Source organism: Gekko japonicus, unplaced genomic scaffold (genome assembly GCF_001447785.1).
Source record: "Gekko japonicus isolate JY-2015 unplaced genomic scaffold, Gekko_japonicus_V1.1 scaffold2770, whole genome shotgun sequence".
Taxonomy (NCBI): domain Eukaryota; kingdom Metazoa; phylum Chordata; class Lepidosauria; order Squamata; family Gekkonidae; genus Gekko; species Gekko japonicus.
Window position 1 is genome coordinate 111801 of NW_015159793.1, and position 23306 is coordinate 135106.

The following is a 23306-nucleotide window of genomic DNA, read 5'->3' on the forward strand; positions in this document are numbered from 1 at the left end:
CTAGGTCCGGACATGTTCTGGATGTCATCCTTTATTAACCGTGTCTGTCTCTCCCGTGTGGGTTTTCTAGGCTTGCAAAGGCAACATCTGCCTGGATCTCTCCCCGAACCACTTCTTCGACGGGAGGCTGACGGGTCACAAAGTGGTGAACTGGGACGTCAAGGTAGGGTGAGGCTTCTCCAGAAAGTGGCCGTCTCCGGCACTCTACGCCGTTCCCTGCCTCTGAAGTGCTGGCAGTTCAGCTGGGGCCGGAGGCGTGGCAGCAGGCTTAGAACAGATCAAAGGGGGGTCCTTCTTCACCCAAAGAGCAACTGACAGGTGGGGTTCACTGCCACAGGAAGGGGTGGCGGCTACAAGCGGGAACGGCTTCAAGAGGGGATTGGATAAACGCCTGTCGGGGACGTCCATCCATAAGAACATAAGAACATAAGAGATGCCAGTGTTGGATCACGCCAAAGGCCCCTCCAGTCCAACACTCTGTGTCACACAGTGGCCAGAAATACCAGTGCCACCAGGAGGTTCACATGTGGGGCCAGGACATTAGAAGCCCTCCCACTGTTGCCCCCCCCAGCACCAAGAATACAGAGCATCCCTTGCCCCAGACGGAGAGTTCCTGTGTATACCTTGTGGCTAATAGCCACTGATGGATCTCTGCTCCATATGTCTATCTAATTCCCACTTGAAGCCGTCCATGCTTGTAGCTGCCACCACCCTCCTGAGGTCCCTGTTCTCCCAGGGCTCCACCCCCAAATCTCCAGGAATTTCTCAACGTGTCCAGATCACGGGAGGTGGTAGTTCCGCTCTATTCTGCTACGGTCAGGCCCCACCTGGAGTCCTGTGTCCAGTTTTGGGCACCACATTTGAGGAAGGATGTTGACAAGCTCGAGCGTGTCCAGAAGAGGGCAACCAGGACGGTGAGAGGGTTGGAATCCAAGTCTTACGAGGAAAGGCTGAAGGAGTTGGGTCTGTTTAGCCTGGGAAAAAGAAGGCTTAGAGGGGACACGATTGCAGTCTTCAAGTATCTGAAGGGCTGTCATGTAGAAGATGGAGCGGATCTATTCTCTCTTGCTCCGGATTGCAAGACTAGATCGAATGGGTGGAAATTACAAGGGAGTCGTTACCGGCTAAATATCAGGAGAAACTTCCTAACCGTAAGAGTGGTTGAGCAGTGGAACAGTCTGCCTCAGGAGGTGGTGGAGTCTCCTTCACTGGACATTTTCAAGCAGAGGCTGGACGACCATCTCTCGGGTATGTCGTAGGGCTCTCTTTCGGCTCTGCTCCTGCAGAGTGCAGGAGGTTGGACTAGATGACCCGCATGGTCCCTTCCAACTCTTAACATTCTATGATTCCATGATTCTAAGTCTCATTCACAGGTTCTCTTTGCGTGTCGCCTCTCTGCTCCGAACAGTCTTTTGAGGCAGCGTTTGTGTTTCCCCCGCAGGACGTGGTCAACTGCGTTGGTGGAATGGGGGTGCTCCTCCCCCTGCTGGATCAAGTGGCGTCGCAGAAAAAGGATTCGGAAGACAATCAGGAGACCCACGACTTGGTCGGCCCGGAGCTGACTTCTTCCCGGAACGCCCAGGGCCTGCTCATCCCGCTGGGGAAATCCTCAGGTGACCCGTGCCTCTCTTGCCGTTGCTATGCAGGGATTGGGTGGGGCGTTGCATTCTGGACTTCCGCACTAAGACCCCGCTGGTTGTTTCTTTTTTACAGTCAGGGAAGGAAAAATCTCTAATGTGGGATTGACTCCAGAGAGTCCTTTGGGGTGTCCCAAAATTTTGTTACTGGGTTCACGCATGAAGCTGCTTTATACTGAACCAGGAGAAAGAGCGCTGTGTAAATTAATATTTGGTCTCACTTGATAACGTTGAAACTGTTGAGCATATGATTATGGGCAGGGGTCATTTCGTAGAAAAAAAGGTGCAGGAGCACATTAGCAGAACTCATTAGCATAACGTGTTTGCATATGCCACACCCCCTGACATCACCAGAAGTGTGTCAGAAGGCAGCACTGGACTGTTTTGGATTGCTAGCTATTGGGGTGGAGGGAACGTGCAGATCTGTCCTCGCAGAGGAGGGAGAGCTTGTACCTGAATAAAACTTGGTCTGAAAGGTGCCACTGGACTGTTTTGGACTGGGGGGCCAGGGGGAGTTCTGCAGCTTACCTGGCTGCTTCTTGCTCTGACTGAGGGCTGCTGGGAGCAGGGGGTGGGGCTTGTTGCATGTGCCCGCCCCCGGGGCTCTTTATTGCCGGAGCTCCGCTCCTGTGCGCTCCTGCAGGAAATGACCCCTGATTATGGGAGTGTCCTATGTTCAGTGAGCTGAGGGCCTGTTTAATTACTCTTTGTTCCAAACGATGGAAAGGTCTGACAACCTGATAGTATGAGGGCACAGGTGACTTGGTTATTGTCAGATACAAATGATTCTGTTACTCTTTCTGTGGCAAAATTTGTAGCGGCAATAATCAAACAGCAGCAGAAGAATATCTAGTAAGGCATTAATTTATTTTTTGTTACTATTTTATTTTCTGCTTAAGGCTATAGCTGTATGAGCAGTGATAGATAGATGAGAGAGAGAGAGAGGACAGACAGACAGACAGGCAGACAGATTAGATAGACAGACAAACAGATTAAATAGACAGATATAAACAGATTAGATAGACAGACAGATAGAATTCATATTTGGTTTGCACACAAATTAGTATATCAGCCTTTTCTTTTGTGTGGCCTCTGGTACCCAGTGTCATCTTTGGTTATACTAAATCAGGCCCTGGGTCCATCAAAGTCAGTATTGTCTACTCAGACTGGCAGCGGCTCTCCGGAGTCTCAGGCTGAGGTCTTTCCCATCAACTCCTGCCTGGACCTTTAACTGGACATGCCAGGGATTGAACCTGGGACCTCCTGCATGCCAAGCAGAGGCTCTTCCACTGACTGAACCACAGCCCCTCCCCAAAAATGTCTTTTGTAATCCCAGGTGCTCTATTTTCAATGAGAAAAACTCCCTTTCCCCCTCTATGGGGCTGACCGAGGTGTGCGTCTTGCATTCGCAGAAAGCCGGCTGGAGAAGAACCGGGTGGCTGCCTTCCTCCTCCTGGTGAAAAACTTTATCCGAGGGCACGCGGTCAATCAAGAGAGCCTGGTCCAGTGCCACGGGCCGGCGATCATTGGAGCTCTGCTCCAGAACGTAAGTGTTTCGGTTCCGGGCCAGGCCAGATCCCCCTTGTGGGAGGGTTAGATGACGGGAGAATTCCAGCTGCATTGGGTGGATGGGTGCAGGGTCTGTCCTCCAGCTGGTGGTCGCAAGGAGAGCTTCATGACTGGAGCAGTGTTCCATGGCTGGTTTATTGAGTGTTTCAATCAAGTCTTCCAAAGGAAAGGTGCACATTCCACACACATGAAGCTGCCTTATACAGAATCAGATCAATACTGGAGATCAATACTGGGTGCTCAGAATGGCAGTGGCTCCCCAAGGTCTCGGCTAGAGAGAGGTCTTTCCCATCACCTCCTGCCTGGTTCTTTGAACTCGAGATGCCAGGGATTGAACCTGGGACCTTCTGCATGCCAAGCAGAGGCTCTGCCACTGAGTCACAGCCCCTCTTTACAGCTCTCCAGGGTCTCAGGCAGAGGTCTTTCCCATCACCTCCTGCCTGGTTCTTTGAACTCGAGATGCCAGGGATTGAACCTGGGACCTTCTGCATGCCAAGCAGAGGCTCTGCCACTGAGTCACAGCCCCTCTTTACAGCTCTCCAGGGTCTCAGGCAGAGGTCTTTCCCATCACCTCCTGCCTGGTTCTTTGAACTCGAGATGCCAGGGATTGAACCTGGGACCTTCTGCATGCCAAGCAGAGGCTCTGCCACTGAGTCACAGCCCCTCTTTACAGCTCTCCAGGGTCTCAGGCAGAGGTCTTTCCCATCACCTACTGCCTGGTCCTTTTAACTGGAGATGCCGGGGATTGAACCTGGGGCCGCCTGCATGCCAAGCAAATGTTCTACCACTGAGACACAGCCCGTCTCCACATTTTGAATGTCTCTTTGCACCTCCCAAAAAGTATCTGGCACCCACCTCTCTGTTGCATGTAACTTGGAGTATAAATACCTGTTATGGATGTACACTTTAAGGCAGCTGATGAAGTGAGCTCAAACTCACAAAAGCGGGCACTGGAATACATTTTGTAAGCCTCTTTTTTTTAGCTCAGTAATAACCATAATAGCATCACAATATACAAAAGACATCAATAAAAGCCAGTATCCCTATTGGCCTGCAGTAGAACAGTGTCACGGGCTGGGGTGCCAGTCAAAGGGAGTCCAGAATAGGCCAAGGTCAGAAGCCAAGAAGACAGTGCAAAGTCTAAAAAAGCCAGGCCGGGGTCAGGAGCCAGGAACACAGAGCCAAGTCCAAAATCACTAACCGGAAGCGTAGTCCAAAGCCAAGCCGGGGTCAGGAGCCAGGAACACAGAGCCAAGTCCAAAGCCAAGATTTTGGGGGTATAAACTTTCAAGAGTCAAAGCACCCTTAGTCAAATACAAAGGGAGTTTTGACTCTCGAAAACTTATACCCCCCCCCCCAAAAAAATCTTGTTCATCTCTAAGGTCCTACTTGGACAGGAATCTAGCTATAAATAAAACAGTAATTCAGCCATAAACACAGAACTGATAATAACCATTGGCATTTGAAAGATGGGCATAATTTATCAGTGGGCAATTACATGTGGCTTAGTAGCTACGGCATTGGACTAGTACCCGGGAAACGCGAGTTCGAATCCCCAGTTTGGTGTAGTGGTTATGTGCGCGGACTCTAATCTGGGAGAAGTGGGTTTGATTCCCCACTCCTCCACTTGCACCTGCTGGATGACCTTGGGCAAGCCACAGTTTTCTCAGAGCTGTCCTTAAAAAAGAGCCGTTTCTGTCAAGAGCTCTCTCAGCCCCACCTACCTCCCAGGGTGTCTGTTGTGGGGAGGGGAAGGGAAAGGAGTTTGTAAGCTGCTCTGAGACTCTTTTGGGTAGTGAAGGGCTGGGTATAAATCCAATCTCTTCTTCTTCTTCCTCCCAGGGTGTCTGTTGTGGGGAGGGGAAGGGCAAAGGAGTTTGTAAGCCGCTCTTAGACTCCTCTGGGTAGTGAATGGCCATGGGGTATAAATCCAATCTCTTCTTCTTCTTCCTCCCAGGGTGTCTGTTGTGGGGAGGGGAAGGGAAAGGAGTTTGTAAGCTGCTCTGAGACTCTTTTGGGTAGTGAAGGGCAGGGTGTAAATGCAATCTCTTCTCTTCTTCATCTTCTCCTCCTCCTCCTCTGTCATGGAAACTCACTGGGTGGCGTTGGGCCCGTGACAGACTCATAGCCTGACCTCCTCACAGCATTGCCGTGGAGATAAAATGGTGGAGAGGAGAAGAATGTCGGCCACTTTGAGCCCCCACTCGGAAGCGTTGGATATAAATGGAGCAGATAAATAGATGCATAAATCGTATAGAATTTGAGCTATTGGCAAAATATTTAAAATGCTGAAGACTCGGCTCCTTTAAGGTGCTGTTTCGTTTTCCTGTGGGGCGGGTCTTGTCCTCTGGGCCACACTTTGTACCTTTTTAAGGCAGGTCCACATTTTAGAAGTGGGAAACTGGGAGTGGTTTGCTCACGATCACTAAAATGGGTCCTTCACAGAGGTGGCGCAAAGTCCAGTCACCCGGTGTTTACACTGTTGTCCTACGTTGACCAGAAGGGCCAATAGTTGATGTTTTCTAGTCCCAGAGCTCCTGTGACCACTTCTGTGGGACATCTTATTGCCCTGGAGACTGGCGCCATCTTGGATAGGAAAGGAAAGGCACTGTGCCCTGGTGGCAGGAAGGGAGACGCTGCAGAGGCAGCCATCTCCAAAGGGAGTGGGGCCAGGCCCGTAGCCAGTGTTTCGTGGCTTGTGGAGCACATTTTCTTCTGGTGGGGCTGAAGTTCTCAGTGCAGAAGGAAAAGCCATGTGGCCAATGGAAAGCTGTGACCAGGATTTTGAAGGCAAACAAACAAACAAACAAATTTATTAAGAACAGTCGTAAGACCAGCAAAATAAACCAAAATAGTACAACACCGAGTCTATGACATAGAATCCTTGCAGCCTTAAATACTAAGATACGAAACCGGTCAATTCCGTCATTAATGGCTCGGGTTACAGTTCATTCTACGCTTTTTAATTACCAGATAACAATATTTAGCAACATTGCGTGAGACAGAATCTTAAGTATCGGCCAATAAGAACTTCATCAAATATTTCTCGGCATATGTAAAATAATTAGCCAAGGGTTTAAAACATGAGAGAAGGGGTATCAACAACTGCTGTCTCTCTTCGTCGTACATAGGACAATGGAGTAATATATGGGAGGCTGATTCCACCTCTTCTAACAAACAGGAGCAAATTCTTTGGTGCATGGGAGTCCGGGTATATCTACCATAAAGTACTGCTGAGGGTGCTGTGACCAGGATAAATCTCTAAATTGCAAGCGGTCAACCACTTTAGATGACAGTCCGCAGCTGCTGCAAGTTAATCACTTCTGCCAGCCTAAGCAACAATTCTGATAACAAGCCAGCAGGTGGGGGTGATGACTTCTAGAGTCAAGAAAACTGAGGCAGAAAAACTCTCTTAAAGCCAGTTTGGTGTCGTGGTTAAGTGCGTGGACTCTTATCTGGGAGAGCCGGGTTTGATTCCCCCTTCCTCCACTTGCACCTGGCTGGATGACCTTGGGCAAGCCATAGTTCTGATAAGAGCTGCTCTTGAAAAAGAGCAGTTTCTGTCAAGAGCTCTCTCAGCCCCACCTACGTCACAGACAATGTTCCCTCCAAGCTGTGGAGTCTTGTGAGCAAAAATTCTCCTTTGTGAGCTCCGGGCATTAAAATTGTGAGCAAGCGGTTTGGCTCCTGCATAGATTAGTTTGCTCTGGAGCCCTCCTTCCTGAGCGAAGACAAAAATGTGTGAGCCAGAAGGCTAAAAAACTGTGAGCTAGCTCTCACACCCACTCAGCTTAGAGGGAACACTGCGTCCCAGGGTGTCTGTTGTGGGGAGGGGAAGGGAAAGGAGTTTGTAAGCCACTCTGAGACACCTTTGGCTAGTGAAGGGCGGGGGTATAAATCCAGTCTCTTCTTCTTCCTCCTCCTCTTCGTCTTCTCTTCTTAAAGAAGACCAGTTTCTTGACACAGAGTTCAAGGGGATCCTAGAGGTCACCTACTCCAACCCCCTTGCTCAGTGCGGGAATGAGTCAGCTACAGCACCCCACTCTGCTTAAAGGAGCACACGCCTTTTAAAAAGTGTTTTAAGATTATTGAAAAAAAAGCTTTTACAGGAGAAATTCTTGTGGGGCTGTGCCTATAAGAAAGGGGGCAGAGACTCCAAAAGCCCCGCCGTAGCTACGGGCCTGTGGGGCTAAGGTCGATGGGCCCCACCCATGTCAGCTTCTCAGCTAATTCAGTTGGGCCACGTTCCACTCATGCGACTGCCCCACATAAGAACATAAGAGACGCCAATGTTGGATCAGGCCAAAGGCCCATCCAGTCCAACACTCTGTGTCACACAGTGGCCAGACATACCAGTGCCATCAGGAGGTCCACCAGTGGGTCCAGGACACTAGACGCCCTCCCACTGTTGCCCCCCCCCCAAGCACCAAGAAGACAGAGCATCACTTGCCCCAGAGCCCCTATCTATACCTTGTGGCTAAGAGCCACTGATGGACCTCTGCTCCATATGCTTATCCAATTCCCTTTTGAAGCCATCCATGCTTGTAGCCGCCACCACCTCCTGTGGCAGTGAATTCCAAGGGTTAATCACTCTTTGGGTGAAGAAGGACTTCCTCTTATCCGTTCGAACCCTTTCTTCCCTCCCAGGTCCCCAGCCAGATGATGGACATGAACGTGCTGATGGCCTCTCAAGTCCTCCTGGAGCAGGTGGCTTCCGAAGGACACCACCTCTTGCTGCACCTCCTCTACCAGTACCTGCTCTTCGACTTCCACATCTGGAGCAACAGCGACTTTGCCGTCCGGTTGGGTGAGCGTGGGGCGCCTCGCCTTGCGACCCGGTGGGGAGGAGCTACTTTCTTTCCGGCGGCCCTGGGTGTCGCCCTCGTTCGAGGGTACGGAGGACACCGCCCCAAAGGTTTGGGGATTACCCCCGTGGGGCAGCTTTACCTGTGCGGTGAACAGCATGCCCCGTGGCAGGGATTAAAGTCGCCTCCGCATGGCTCTCGTGTTGTGTGGACCAGGGGAGAATCCTTTGAGGGGGTCAGGTTCGGGTGGACACAGCCATGTTGGTCTGCAATAGAAGAGCCGGATTAGAATCCAGGAGCACCTGAGAGACCAACCGTCTCTCCAGAGCGTGAGCTTTGGAGAGTCAAAGAGTTCACTTTGTCGGATACAAGTGGGAATGGAGATCCCGGAGTCCTTATATCCCAGTCAGAAGGTGGGAGGGGTGTTGCGAAGGAAAGACTCAGGATGCAAAGACTCAGGATTGTGTTCTTATGTATGGGGCAAGGGATACTCTGTGTTCTTGGTGCCTGGGGGGGGCAACAGTGGGAGGGGCTTCTGGTGTCCTGGCCCCACTGTTGGACCTCCTGATGGCACCTGGTATTTCTGGCCACTGTGTGACACAGAGTGTTGGACTGGAGGGGTCTTTGGCCTGATCCAACATTGGCTTCTCTTATGTTCTTATGTTTCACAGGGCAGCCACATTGTTCTGTAGCCCTCGAGTTCTAGTCTTTTGGGAGAGGGAGGGAAAGCTCTCTCTGGTCAACCATCTCCACCCGATGCACAATCTGATAAACCTCTATCATTCCCCCCCCCCTTCGTTGTCTTTTTTCTAAACTGGAAAGTCCCAGACTCTTTAACCTTTCCTCCTAGGGGAGGCCCTCATCAGCCAGTTTGCTGTAAGTGTGCATGTTCCCTCTAAGCTGTGGAGTCTTGTGAGTAAAAATTCTACGTTGTGAGCTGCTGGCATTAAAGTTGTGAGCAAGCGATTTGGCTGCTGCGTAAATTAGTCTGCTCTTGTGCCATCCTTCCTGAGATGAGACAAAAAATGTGTGAGCCAGAGGCTGAAAAACTGTGAGCTGGCTCACATTAACCCATCTTAGAGGGAACACTTGTGCGGACTCTAATCCGGGAGAACCGGGGTTGATTCCCCCGCTCCTCCACTCGCAGCTGCTGGATGACCTTGGGCAAGCCATAGTTCTGACAAGAGCTGTCCTTCAAAGAGCAGTCCTCGAAAGAGCTCTCTCAGCCCCGCCTACCTCACAGGGTGTCTGTTGTGGGGAGGGGAAGGGAAAGGAGTTTGTAAGCCACTCTAAGACTCCTTTGGGTAGTGAAGGGCATGGGGTATAAATCCAATCTCCTCCTTCTCCTTCTCCTCTTCTTCTCCTCCTCCTTGAGAGCCAGTTTGGTGCAGTGGTTAAGTGCGTGGACTCTAATCTAGAAGGACCCGGTTTGATTCCCCACTCCTCCACTTGCAGCTGCTGGATGACCTTGGGCAAGCCGTAGTTCTGACAAGAGCAGTCCTCTCAAGGACAGTTCTGGAAAGAGCTCTCTCAGCCCCACCTACCTCACAGGGTGTCTGTTGTGAGAAGGGGAAGGGAAAGGAGTTTGTAAGCCGCTCTGAGACTTCCTTGAGTAGTGAAGGGCGGGGTATAAATCCAATCTCCTCCTCCTCCTTCTCCTTGAGAGCCAGTTTGGTGTAGTGGTTAAGTGTGTAGACTTTAATCTGGAAGGACCGGGTTTGATTCCCCACTCCTCCACTTGCACCTGCTGGATGACCTTGGGCAAGCCATCGTTCTGATAAGAGCTGTTCTTGAAAAAAGAGCAGTTTCTGTCAGAGCTCTCTCAGCCCCGCCTCCCTCACAGGGTGTCTGTTGTGGGGAGGGGAAGGGAAAGGAGACTGTAAGCCGCTCTGAGACTCCGAGTGAAGGGCCAGGGGTATAAATCCCATCTCTTCTTCTTCTTCATTATTTCCAGGCCACATCCAGTACCTGTCCAACATAATTAAGGATCACAAGCAAAGGATCCGGAGGAAGTACGGGGTCCAGTACGTCCTAGACTCCATCCGGACCTATTATGGGTAAGCCAGAATCTCCTCCAGATCTTGAAAGACAGCATGTGAACTCCGGGGGGAAAGTGTCATCTTCATAATTTTCACATTGGGTCCCAGTGAAACTCTCCTCTAGAGGCAGGGTAGCCATGGGAAGAGAGCGTGTCAGCACACGGTGAGGGCATCACGTTTGTGTATGTTCAGTGCCATCAAGTCAATATGTTGCCGAAGGCTTTCACGGACGGAGTTCATGAGCTGTCATAGATTTCCTGGGCTGCATGGCCGTGGTCTGGGCATTGTAGGACCTGACGTTTCGCCAGTAGCTGTGACTGGCATCCTCAGAGGTATCACACAGAAAGACGGAGGACTCTGTGTGTCAAGGCGAGAAGAAAAATGGTAGGCAGGTCATTTATATCTACTCAGGAAGGTGGGGTAGGGCTGAGCCATTCTCTTGTAGGAGTCCCCCAGGCTGTGAAACATGCTAATGGAGGAGCTTTCCTGAGGAGGTTCTTTTGCGTATGGATGGGCTGTTGAAATTCTAATCTTACCTGTAGTGCTGTTGTAAAATGTAGAGCATTTTGTGTTTTTCAGGAGAGGAAGCCATGCCCTAATTATTTTTTAACTCTCTTCTTTCCTGTTGAAATGGTGTTTATGTTTATGGATTTCAATGGCTTCCCTGTGTAATCTGCAAGGACAAAAAAGGGGGGGAAAGACTGAACCTCAAACCTAGAATTCAGAACCTATAAAGGATAGTCAAGAATAGAAGAGGGCCAACTCTTAAAATCTAATTATGAAACCTAGGTCTATTTCATCAGCCTTTGTATATGAGATATGAATGGGCCCTTATTCGTTATTTTAATTTGAGTTTAATAAATACATGTATATTTTTTAGGTTTCATAATTAGAGTTGGCCCTCTTCTATTCTTGACTAACCTTTATTGGTTCTGAATTCCCTGTGTAATCTGACATGGGAATTAGATGTGTTGTCCAGCCTTTCAGCGTCTTGGAACAAAATACTGTGTTCTGTTTGAGTTAGGCTATGTTCAGCCATGGCTGATTTTTCAGGTTGGCCCAGACACTGCAGGCTTACAATCGCACAACAGATAAGTTTAGATGACAAAAAAGAAAAGAAAAGTTAGTGTATTAGCCTGTTCTTGTCAGATCGTGGCAGCTAAGCAGGGCCGGCCCTGTTTGGTACTTGGATGGGAGACCACCAGGGAAGCCCGGCGCTGCTCTGCAGAGGCAGGTACAGATGTAAAATTTCCGGAAATTTTGAAGCTTGGGAAAAAACCCGGGTTTTTTCTAGTTTTTTTCGGGGGGAAACGGAAATTTTCGGAAAAATTGAAAAAAATGCTACATTAGCATTTCTTTTGTCTTTTCTAGATTGAATGTCAGTCTGTTACTTTAGGAACATAAAATATGACTATGGACATTTTTACTTGGCATGAAATTATCACAAGGAACATATTAAAAATATAGTGTATCCAAACAATTATTACAAACAGAATACCCACCCACATGCAATACCAAAACTGAAACCTTTGTCTTTCCTTGTGACAATAGCACCTCCTAAAGGAAGAAATGCATCTTGTTCTTGCATTGGAGAGTTCAGTTTGTAACCTAGGACTTGCTTGTCCTCAGTGCACAGAAATTAGATCAATCTGATACCATATATATATATTTTAGAAATGATTTGGAAAATATTTGCACACCTTGTCTTAAAATATTTTATTCATCATGTTAAAATAAAACGTTCCATAGTCAATTTTTAATTTTCATTTTATTTTTTCAATTTTTCGGGAAAAAACAAAAAAGGCTTCAGGGAAAAAACGGGAAAAAATGGGTTTTTTTCCTAATTTTTCCAGTTTTTTTCCGGGCCTTCACATCTCTAGAGGCAGGTAATAGCAGACCATCTCTTACCATGAAAACCTTTCCGGGTCGCCATGAGTCACTTGCATCTTGGTGTACTTTCCACGGGTCCAAAAGTCACCAGATGGCCTCGGCCAGGGCCTTCTCGGCAGCGGCTCCATACTGGTGGAATGAGCTCCCGGAAGACATCAGGGCCCTGCGGGGGACCTCTCACAGTTCCTCTCACTGTTTTAGACCAGGGGGCGGGGGGGGGGCTCTGCAACTGACCTGGCTGCTTCTTTCTCTGACTGAGGGCTGCTGGGAGAAGGGGCGGGGCTTGTTGCGTGTGCCCGCCTCCTGGGCTCTTTACTGCCGGAGCTCTGCTCCTGTGCACTCCTGCAGGAAATGACCCCTGGCTACGGCCCTGACGTTAATGGCATTAAGAACTGCTAAGGCTACTGGCTCAGCTACATTGGACCACCATACAGCCATCGCCATCTGCACTTAACTGCACTTTGCACACTGTTATGTGAATTTTATAATATTGCATTTATGCATCCATGTTTTATTGTTTATCCACCCTGAGCCTGCCTATACAGGAAGGGTGGGATATAAATCGAAAATAATAAATAAATAATATAAATAGTATAAATGTGCAGTAAGGCAGCCCAGGAGGCTGAGCGCAATCTGTCCCTTCTCCCTCCCAGGACTTACAAGGAGAAGCCGGTGGCCACGGACGACATCAGGACAGTGCAGACCTCCCTCTTCAGCCTGGTCAAGGACTTCTTGTGCAGAAGCTTCTCCCCGGAGGAGATGCAAAGCACCCTCAACTATCTCGCGGCCGTGAATGACGAGCACCAGGTATGAGGGGAGTTGCGTTCAGTTCAGACACCTGTTTGGAGCCCTGGCCAGAAGCTCCGAGGTTTCGCAGCAATCCCAAGGAAACGATAGGCAAGATCCACGTTGGCTTACTAGGAGATTTTAATAAATATCGAGCTTACAGAAGTAGCAGGCTAACTTCCATCCGCTGGGCCTCGAATACGCACAGCGAAGCTAGCCAAACTCGAGACGAGATACATAGCTAAAACTAAACATCTTGTATCCTAATTGCTGGCTGCAAGTCAAGAAAACCATCATCAGAGCTACATCCCTAAACGTTGAGAGGAGCCAGGCTGTATCTTGCACCTGGCACCTAGTAGCTGAGAAAAACAAGGCAGGTTCCTTTGATAAGAACTTGGGAAAGTACTAATGAAAACGGAGAAATATTAAGAACATGAGAACATAAGAGAAGCCAATGTTGGATCAGGCCAATGGCCCATCCAGTTGAACACTCTGTCACACAGTGGCCAAAAACACCAGGGGCCATCAGGAGGTCCAGCAGTGGGGCCAGAACTCCAGAAGCCCTCCCACTTTCCTCCCCCAGCACCAAGAATACAGAGCATCCCCTTGCCCCAGACCAAGAGTTCCGATCTATACCTTGTGGCTAATAGCCACTGATGGACCTCTGCTCCATATAAGAACATAAAGAGAAACCAATGTTGGATCAGGCCAATGGCCCATCCAGTCCAACAATCTGTCACACAGTGGCCAAAAATACCCGGTGCCGTTAGGAGGTCCACCAGTGGGGCCAGGACACTAGAAGCCCTCCCACTGCTGCCCACCCCCCCCAGCACCAAGAATACAGAGCATCCCTTGCCCCAGACAGAGAGTTCCTATCTATACCTTGTGGCTCATAGCCACTGATGGACTTCTGCTCCATATTCTCTTGCGTGAGGCCTGCCAGCCATCCTCCCAGGCACTAGCAAAAAATAAAATGGAGTTACAGAGGCTACACTGCACAACAGACAAACCTGAGTTTTTTCATGTGCTCCTCCCCCCTCCTCTCCTTGCCTAAACATGTCTGGAATATAACCCTGGTGTAGCAGCCCTGGCAAATAGGCTGAGCCATCAGTCATGGTGTCCCCAGTTCCAATCTTGACTCTGCCCCGAGTTCATAATTGGCCATGGGCTTGCAAAATGAGGAGGATAATACTAGTCTCTCAGTGAGGCCGATAAGTTGAATTCTGCCAGCTTTTCCCACTAGTGAATTGATGCCCCTTTTGACAACTGTGAAGCATAGTAGGAACTGTGCGGCCAAAGCTGAACAGGACAGGTGGTGTGGAGAGGAGTGAAATGAGGCATGGTGGAGTGGGAAACCTGGAAGAATTTCCAATTTTGTTGAGTTTTCGGGTCCTGGTCAGGAGCCTCTGAAAAATTGCCGGCTTTCATTATTTTCAGGGGGGCTAATGAGTTTTTGGATCCTAACAGCAGACCTGTGAAAGTTTGGCTGTTTTGCAATTATTTATTTGTTAGTTAGTTTTTGTGTCCTGATTGTGGGCCTGTGGAAATTTGGCTGTTTTCTGCATTTTTTAATTTTTTGAGATTTCTGGTCCTGACCACAGACCTGTGAATGTTTGGCCAGTTTTGTGATTTGGGTGTGTGTGTGCGTTAGTTTTCAGAGTTTGATCTGTGAACATTTGGCTGATTTTTGCAATTTTCGAGGGGGGAGTTGTGAGTTTTTTGGGGTTTTACTGCAGCCCTGTGAAAATTCGGCTGTCTTTTGCAATTTTCGGAGATGGGGTTGTGAGTTTTATGGGTTCTGACTGAGGGTTTGTGAAAATTCGGCTGTCTTTTGCAATTTTCGGGGAGGGGGTTGTGACTTTTATGGGTTCTGACAGAGGCTTTGTGAAAATTCGGCTGTCTTTTGCAATTTTCGGGGAGGGGGTTGTGACTTTTATGGGTTCTGACAGAGACTTTCTGAAAATTCGGCTGTCTTTTGCAATTTTCGGGGAGAGGGTTGTGACTTCTATGGGTTCTGACAGAGGGTTTGTGAAAATTCGGCTGTCTTTTGCAATTTTCGGGGAGGGGGTTGTGACTTCTATGGGTTCTGACAGAGGGTTTGTGAAAATTCGGCTGTCTTTTGCAATTTTCAGGGAGGGGGTTGTGACTTCTATGGGTTTTGACTGAGGGTTTGTGAAAATTCTGCTGTCTTTTGCAATTTTCGGGGAGGTGGTTGTGACTTCTATGGGTTCTGACTGAGGGTTTGTGAAAATTCGGCTGTCTTTTGCAATTTTCGGGGAGGGGGTTGTGACTTCTATGGGTTCTGACAGAGGGTTTGTGAAAATTCGGCTGTCTTTTGCAATTTTCAGGGAGGGGGTTGTGACTTCTATGGGTTTTGACTGAGGGTTTGTGAAAATTCTGCTGTCTTTTGCAATTTTCGGGGAGGTGGTTGTGACTTCTATGGGTTCTGACAGAGGGTTTGTGAAAATTCGGCTGTCTTTTGCAATTTTCGGGGAGGTGGTTGTGACTTCTATGGGTTCTTACTGAGGGTTTGTGAAAAGTCGGCTGTCTTTTGCAATTTGCAATTTTTAAAAACTTTCTCAGTCCTGGTTGCAACCCTGTGAGATCCCTGTGAAGCTTTCTCTATACTCCCATCCCCTCTGTAGCGATGTGACGTGTTCTCATGCCCCCTGCAGGTGTGCGGGGTGCTGGAGGTGATGCACAGCTTGCAGAAGAGCTCTCCTGCCCAGGAGCACCTCTTCACGTTCCTGTTTGAGCCGGGAAACATCGAGATCTTCTTCTCACTTCTCGTTCAGAGGAAGTTCTCCGATGACGTGCGAGAGAGAATATTCAAGGTGAGAGAATCCTGTCTCCTCCTCCTCTCCTACGTCACTTGTTGCCCACTGGACTGGAGTAGATAATAGGATGGTGTCTGGCTCAGTTCAGGCACCGCTCTAACGGGAGGGGTTGTCTTGATCCGCTGTTCTGCTGCAGATGATATGACGGTGCCTTGATCTCCAGGATCTCCAGTTAAAAGGACCAGGCAGGAAGTGATGTGAAGGCCTAAGACCTTGGAGAGCCACTACCAGTCTATGTAGACAGTACTGACCTTGATGGACTGGTGTTCGGATTCAGTAGAAGGCTGCTTCATGTGAGGGGCTGTGGCTCAGTGGCAGAGCATCTGCTCGGCATGCAGAAGGTCCCAGGTTCAATCCCTGGCTGCATCTCCAGTTAAAAAGACCAGGCAGGAGGTAATGGGAAAAACCTGCTGCTGCCAGTCTGAGTAGACAATACTGACCTTGACGGACCGAGGGTCTGATTCAGTACATGACAGCTTCATGGGTTCATGTGGACCTAGACGGTGCAGAAGACGCACAACTTGGAAATAATGCTTCCCCCAACCCTGGAGCATCCTTTTCCTCTCTCGCTGCTTGAATCGAATAAGATAAAACATGTGATGAGTAGGAACACAATCTAGGAGCCATGGTCTTCTTTGGGGCTCTCGAGGCTGGAACAGTCATGTGATCTGGTTTCGTAGAATGTTTAGGGCAAGTCTTTCGTGGACCCGGGGAAGAGGGGGATCCTTTGTTGGGGTTTCTGATGCTAAAGGCTGTAGGTTTCTTGTGTCTGAAGAGAGGAGGAGGAGGAGGAGATATGGGGTTGTCCATTTTAGGGGCAGCCAGGCGCACACCATCAGGTCTTGCTCCTGCCAAAGCAGGGAGATCCACTGGGAAGTCATAGAATCGTCGCAGAGTTGGAAGGGGTCCTCCGTGGTCATCTAGTCCAACCCCCTGCACAGTGCAGGAAATTCACAAATACCTCCCCCCCCCCACACACACACCCAGTGACCCCTGCTCCATGGCCAGAAGATGACAAAAAAAACCCTCCAGGATCCCTGGCCAAACAGGCCTGGAGAAAAACTGCTTCCTGACCCCAAAGTGGCGATCGGCATTTCCCCGGGCGTGTCAGAAAGGGCCACAAGGCGACCCTTCCTGCCCTCCCTTCTTGTGATCTGCCCAAGTTCACAGAACCAGCCTTCCTCTCAGCAGTTGTCCATTCTAGACTGAGGAAGGATCCCCGGCCCATTAGTTGCCATCCTCCTTGCTGCACGCAGATCCTGTACAAGCTGCTGAAATACGAGAGGGTGAGCGAGCGGAGCAAGCACCGCCTGAAGCTGAAAGACATCGGCTACCAGGGCTTCATCTCCTCCCTGAATGACGTCCCCGTTTCCATGCAAGACACCTCTTGGAGCAAGTCCTCGGATCAGGTAAGGCGCACCTGTGTGTTAAAGGCTGGGGGAGGGTTGCTGGTGTAGGGGGATTTTCGGGGTCCAGGCCTTTTCCAGGGGTCCCCCACCCCATTAGGGTTCTTTTCTATGGGTGGGTGGAGTCTGGCTAGGGAACTCGGGCCTCCAGAGGGAGATGAGCACAGCGAGAACAGTGGCCTTAAACTGAAAGCTGTCAGACTCCCATCGCATCAACGAAGCACACAATTGTAGAAAAGGTTTTACTTTATTTGAAGCAATAGGTGCATAACAGGATCGCTGTTCAGAATGAGGCATAAGCATGGATCCCAATAGATTATAGGAAATTCAAAAAGCTGAGGCCCAATTGCGGGTCTTCCCGTGCGCGCCATTGAGCCTGGGAAGCAACGCTCCTACTTACTCATAACATACTGCTTCTCATGGATAATGCATGAGATCACCCAAGCTACTACCCGCCAGCAACCACCTGTGGCCTTGAGAGATACGGACGTTCCTGCAACTAGGCAAGTAAGCGCATAAACAGGCATACATGGGAAAGCGAAAGCAAACAAGCGCATACCCATAGAATAGGGAAACATAAGAGCATACACAGAGAATAGGGAAACATATTGGCAGCTTGCTGACATTAACTCTAAAACCATACCCATTAACTCTAAAACCATACTCAAGTAAGACTCAATAGCATGTATTCAGTATCAATGCCCAGTAGCATCTAGCAACATCCCAATACCTGGTATAGTGTACACTTCAGAAAGAACAGGGAATTCCTGGACTGTGGACCAAGACCTCACTCAGGACTAGGTGGGGTGTTGGCGAAACAGCTCCAAACAAAGCCCACGGGGCTGTAAAAATTTATTTTATTTTTAATTTATTTTTCGCATTTATATCTCGCCCATCCCGTAAATGGGCTCAGAGCAGGTTACAGCATTTAGAAGAAGAAGAGATTGGATTTATACCCCCCGCCCTTCACGACCCAAAGGTGTCTCAGAGCAGCTTATAAACTCCTTTCCCTTCCCCTCCCCACAACAGACACCCTGGGAGGGAGGGGGGGCTGAGAGAGCTCTGGCAGAAACGGCTCTTTTTCAAGAACAGCTCTGACAGAACTATGGCCTGCCCCAAGGTCACCCAGCGGCTGCAAGTGGAGGAGTAGGGAATCAAACCCGGTCCTCCCAGATTAGAGTCCGCGCACTTAACCACTACACCAAACTGGCTCCATAATTTACATAAATACAATAAAATTTTAAAACACATTATAAGCATATAAAATCAGTAATCATAGCTTGCTGTAGGGGGAGTCCGGCCCATTGATGTAGGTAGGTATGGCTGGTTATCAGTGGCTGGGAGACAGCAACCTCGGGGGGCTGCCCTGGTACCATAATGGTGCAACTGTTGGGCACCTCACCGTGTCCTTGGGCGCTCACGGCCTGCTCTCTTCTTTGCTTCTAGACGCCCCGAACTACAAGGATTTGGTTGCGGTGGTTTACCTGTCCCATCGGGCGGAATTGACCGTCAGGCTGGACATCTGCAGAAAGGTGAGTCAGAGCGATGGCTGGGAACTTGTGATTCCAAGAAACTTGAAAATTGACTGTTTTCGATAGCTAGCTATTGGGGGGGAGGGGAAATATGCAGATCTGTCCTAGCAGAGGAGGGAGAGCTTGTACCTGAATAAAACTTGGTCTTAAAGGTGCCACTGGACTGTTTTGGATTGCTAGCTATTGGGGGGGGGGAAGTCCAGGTTTTATTCAGGTATGAGCTCTCCCTCCTCTGCGAGGACAGATCTGCATATCCCCCCCCCCCAATAGCTAGCAATCCAAAACAGTCCAGTGGAGCCTGAGCGGTGGGTGTTGCCTTCTGACACGCTTCCGGGGACGCAACCAACTTAGAGTCACCTCAGCAAAGTAAGCGGTGGTCTGCCATTGCCTGCTTCTGCAAAGCCTTCCTTGGTGGTCTCCCGTCCAAGTACCGACCCTCCTTGGCTTCTGCGAGCTCACGAGACCAGGCTGTGCCGTGTTGCCCTCCTTCCCCTCCGCAGGAGGTGCCCGGGATCAAGCCCAAAATCCTTTTGCATCAGAAGCATGTGTTTTCTGTTGAGCTAGGAGCAGTGTTCCCTCTAAGCTGAGTCGGTGTGAGCCAGCTCACAGCTCCTTAGCCTCCGGCGCACATGTTTTTGTCTTAGCTCAGGAAGGAGGGCTCCAGAGCAAACGCAGTAGCCAAGTCGCTCGCTCAGAACTGTAATGCCAGGAGCTCACATAGTAGAATTGTTGCTCACGAGACTCCACAGCTTAGAGGGAGCATTGAGCAGAGCAGAGCAGGCATTTATTACGGCAACAAGCCATAAAACACACTTGCTTAAATATAACATTCATAACATTCATATAACTGAATTTAGGACAGTAAAATAAAACTCTATAAAAATACAGTTGAGTGTAATAAAGTAAAAGAAGAACATAAAACAGAGACTATTAGGCAACTATTATTATATATCTGATAGTGTATTTCGGATGCAGTAGCATGCTACCCAAACATTTGCCACAGTTTCGGTAATTGTCCGGTTTCCATCAATTAATAATCGGTTACATTGCTCAGCACCTGATTGTCCCACCATATCTGTTATAAGAGGAGTAATATATTTGTCACGGATCTTGTTATACCAGTTACATCTGAGCATCATGTGGGGAGCATTGGCTAGGAGCCTTCTTTGAGAGCGCTTACTGCTGAGGCAGGAGGAGTCTAAGGATGGGTCAGGAGCAGTGTTCCCTCTAAGCTGAGTTAGTGTGAGCTAGCTCACAGTTTTTCAACCTCCAGCTCACAGATTTTTGTCTTCGCTCAGGAAGGATGACTCCAGAGCGAACTAATTTAGGCAGTAGCCAAATCGCTCGCTCACAAATTTCATGCCAGTAGCTCACAGAGTAGAATTTTTGCTCACAAGACTCCACAGCTTAGAGGGAACAGTGGTCAGGAGGCTGAATTTGCCCCCTTCATTACATACTGCAGGAAACAATTTAATTTCACAATGGGAGACATAGTCCAGTTCTAGATTTCCCACTGCTTCGACCATGCTGGGTATGTTTAGCCTGGAGAGGGGACGACTGAGAGGTGACACGATCACCATCTTCAAGTACTTGAAGGGTCGCTGTATAGAGGATGGTGCAGAGTTGTTTTCTGTTGCCCCGGAAGGTCGGACCAGAACCAACAGGTTGAAATTAAATCAGAAGAGTTTCCGGCTAAACATTAGGAAGGACTTCCTGACCGTTAGAGCGGTGCCTCAGTGGAACAGGCTTCCTCGGGAGGTGGTGGGCTCTCCTTCTTTGGAGGCTTCCAAACAGAGGCTAGACGGCCATTGGACAGCATTGCGGATTCTGTGAACTTAGGCAGATCATGAGAGGGAGGGCAGGAAGGGTTGCCTCAGTGCTTAGTTCTCGTGGCCCTTTCTTACACGCCCAGGGAAATGCTGATTGCCACTTTGGGGTCAGGATCAGGAAGCAATTTTTCTCTGGGCCAGTTTGGCCTGGGATCTTGGAGGTTTTTTGCCCTCTTCTGGGCACGGAGCAGGAGTCGATGTGGGTGTGTGGGGGGGAGGTAGTTGTGAATTTCCTGCATTGTGCAGAGGGTTGGACTAGATGACCCAGGAGGTCCCTTCCAACCCCATGGTTCTATGATTCTGAGTTAGTTTCTGGCAGGCGCTATCCCTTTGTCGGCTTCTCTCGAGCCGTCCTTGGAGGCTCGAGCCCTGAGCCGGTCACTAAACGTCTCCTCCTTTCCTCTCCAAGCTCTTCCACCTGATCTACTCCCAGCACGACATGGTGAAGCAGCTGGCCAAGCTGGCCAGCTGGCAAGATACCCTCACCAAGCTGTACGTCAAGGAGTCCTACGAGTCCCGCCAACACAGCTTGTCGGGGTCCACCAACAGCGGGGGCTGCCTCGAGCTCCTGAGGATCTCCGACCCGCCGGCCCCAGAAACGGGGAGGGAGTCCACAGACACCCTGAGCCCTTCCACCACCGATCTCCAGGACCTCGACGTCTTCCTCCCGCTAGGCTACGAGGCCTCGGACCAAGAGCTTTCAGAAGGTTTCTCGGACCACTCCATCTCCCCCACCAACCAGCGGGGCAAACCTTTCCACCCCTACGGCTTCAAACCCTTTGACTCCTTGGACCTCGCCAGCCATTCCTCATCTTCCAACATCATCGACCTTCCCGGGCAGGGTGACGCCCACGCCGGAGACACGGTCCACGTGGACAGGGTCTACCACCCTCTTTCTCCCTTCTCCATGTCCCCCTTCGACCTCGGTTTGGACATGGGTAGCACCAGTTCCGCAGCCACGGCCGAGAGTGGGAACCAGACACCCGTCAGCTTACCCGGAACCCCTTCTCCCCTGGAGAACTTCAAGCCCTTCCCGGGGACACGAGCCCGGAAGAGTTCCAGCCTCTCCAACGTTCTAGATGAGACCAGCTACCAGGAGATGTTACCCAGCGACAACATCTCCAACACGAGCAACCCTCAGGTGAGTTTCCTCCTTGCTGCGGGTGCGCAGCTAGAAGGGGGAGTGCTGACGGGGCCTGTCACGGCTCAGGTGGGGTGTCACCTGACGCTGCCACCACTCTGGATTTAGGATCCCTTGAGAAGGCCCAGAGCACCCTCCCAAGACCTTCTGACCTCCCTTTTGGCCAAATAATAGGCGTGAGGACCAGGCAGAGTGAACAATGAAAAGAGTTTATTTTATAGGAGGTCAAACAAACAAGGTGCAGAGTAATAACAGTAAGTGGGTGAAAAGAAAAGAAATCAAATGCCCTAACGCATCTAAATATATACTGTCCCTAGCTCACTATATCAAGTGGCCTTAGACTACTCACCCTTCCCTCAGGATGAGGGTCTCTTCCCCACAGCAGCCTCAGGGGTTCCCTGGGAAGAAGAACAGCTTTCCCCCCTTATACCAGTTCTTTTATTCCCCTGACCTCTTCTTCCCTATTGGTAAAAATCGACGCCAAAATTTCCCAAGGCCTTCTGGGATTTGTAGGCCCAGCCCCCAAAAGCCCCATTGTAGCTAAGGGCCTCCTAGCCCACCTCACAAGGTTGTTGTGAGGGTAAAAGGGAGTAGAGGAAAACCTTGTACGTTTCTCCGAGGGTGGGCAGGATACAAGTGTATGATGGAAAAGGTTGGGGAACAGAAAGAGAAATTTTGCGGCGGGAATTTCGGACCAGAACCACAGGACGGTGTTCCGGATGGGCTTGCAGAAGCCCATCGTGCCTCTAAGTGGCTACACTGTTAAAGTGCCACATGACATGTTCTTCGCCTGGTGTGAGTTTTGAGAACAAATTAAGAAAACCTTGTTTAATGTACGGGCGGCAGGGCTTGAAACAGGCAAGGAGATCCCTGCCCCCAAAAGCTTACAGTCTGACAAAGGACCAAAGCAGAACCCTGGACTCAAAGGCTGTGAACAGCACACCTCTCGGTCTTTCCAACTCTGGTACTCTCAGGGGTCATTTCGTAGAAAAAGAGGCGCAGGAGCTCCTTAGCAGAACTCATTAGCATAACTTGTTTGCATATGCCACACCCCCTGACATTGCTGGAAGTGTGTCAGAAGGCAACACCCACCGCTCAGGCTCTGCTGGACTGTTTCGGATTGCTAGCTATTGGGGGGGGGAACGTGGAGATTTGCCCTCACAGAGGAGGGAGAGCTTGTACCTGAATAAAACTTGGCCTTAAAGGTGCCACTGGACTGTTTTGGACCAGGGGGCCGGGGGGCGGGGAGGTTCTGCAACTGACCTGGCTGCTTCTTGCTCTGACTGAGGGCTGCTGGGAGCAGGGGGCGGGGCTTGTTCCATGTGCCCGCCCCCTGGGCTCTTTACTGCCGGAGCTCCGCTCCTTTGCGCTCCTGCAGGAAATGACCCCTGGGTACTCTTGAGGGGTGAAAAGGCGGCTAGCGGGTTTGACAGACAGAAAAGGGGTCAGTCATATGCTCAGTAGAATGGGCTGTCTTGCGAAGGCTTGGTCTCCAACCCCTGCAGCCCCCTCTCTGGGTCTCGTCCTCCGCAGCAGACCCCCGAGGAAGAGCTCTGCAACCTCCTGACCAACATCATCTTCTCCGTGACCTGGCGAGGGGTGGAGGGCTGGGACGACGCGGCCTGGAAGGAGCGGGGCCAGGTCTTCTCCGTCCTCACCAAGCTGGGCTCGGCCTGCGAGCTGGTGCGCCCCCCGGACGAGATCAAGCGCAGGTAGGAGGGTGAACGCCCGAGCGTCGCTGGGGAAAGGGTCCGGCCCTTTTGTGGAGCTGGAACGTGGGTTACTCGTCCCCCCCCCCCCCGAGTCTCCCCGCCCCCCTTTGCTCCCCCGGCCCT

General features: G+C 50.2%; 1 protein-coding gene across 1 annotated transcript in view; it reads left to right on the forward strand.

Annotated features, from left to right (window-relative positions):
* Nucleotides 1–23306, forward strand: part of NBEAL2 (neurobeachin like 2) — a 176406-nt gene that overhangs the window by 106084 nt on the left and 47016 nt on the right. Inside the window, exons 18-28 of the mRNA XM_015407333.1 lie at nt 71–163; nt 1442–1613; nt 3050–3183; nt 7854–8013; nt 9966–10068; nt 12594–12747; nt 15402–15560; nt 16820–16955; nt 18416–18501; nt 20740–21471; nt 23005–23183. Of these exons, the coding sequence (XP_015262819.1) occupies nt 71–163; nt 1442–1613; nt 3050–3183; nt 7854–8013; nt 9966–10068; nt 12594–12747; nt 15402–15560; nt 16820–16955; nt 18416–18501; nt 20740–21471; nt 23005–23183 (2108 nt within the window). The remainder of the gene's footprint in view (nt 1–70; nt 164–1441; nt 1614–3049; nt 3184–7853; nt 8014–9965; nt 10069–12593; nt 12748–15401; nt 15561–16819; nt 16956–18415; nt 18502–20739; nt 21472–23004; nt 23184–23306) is intronic.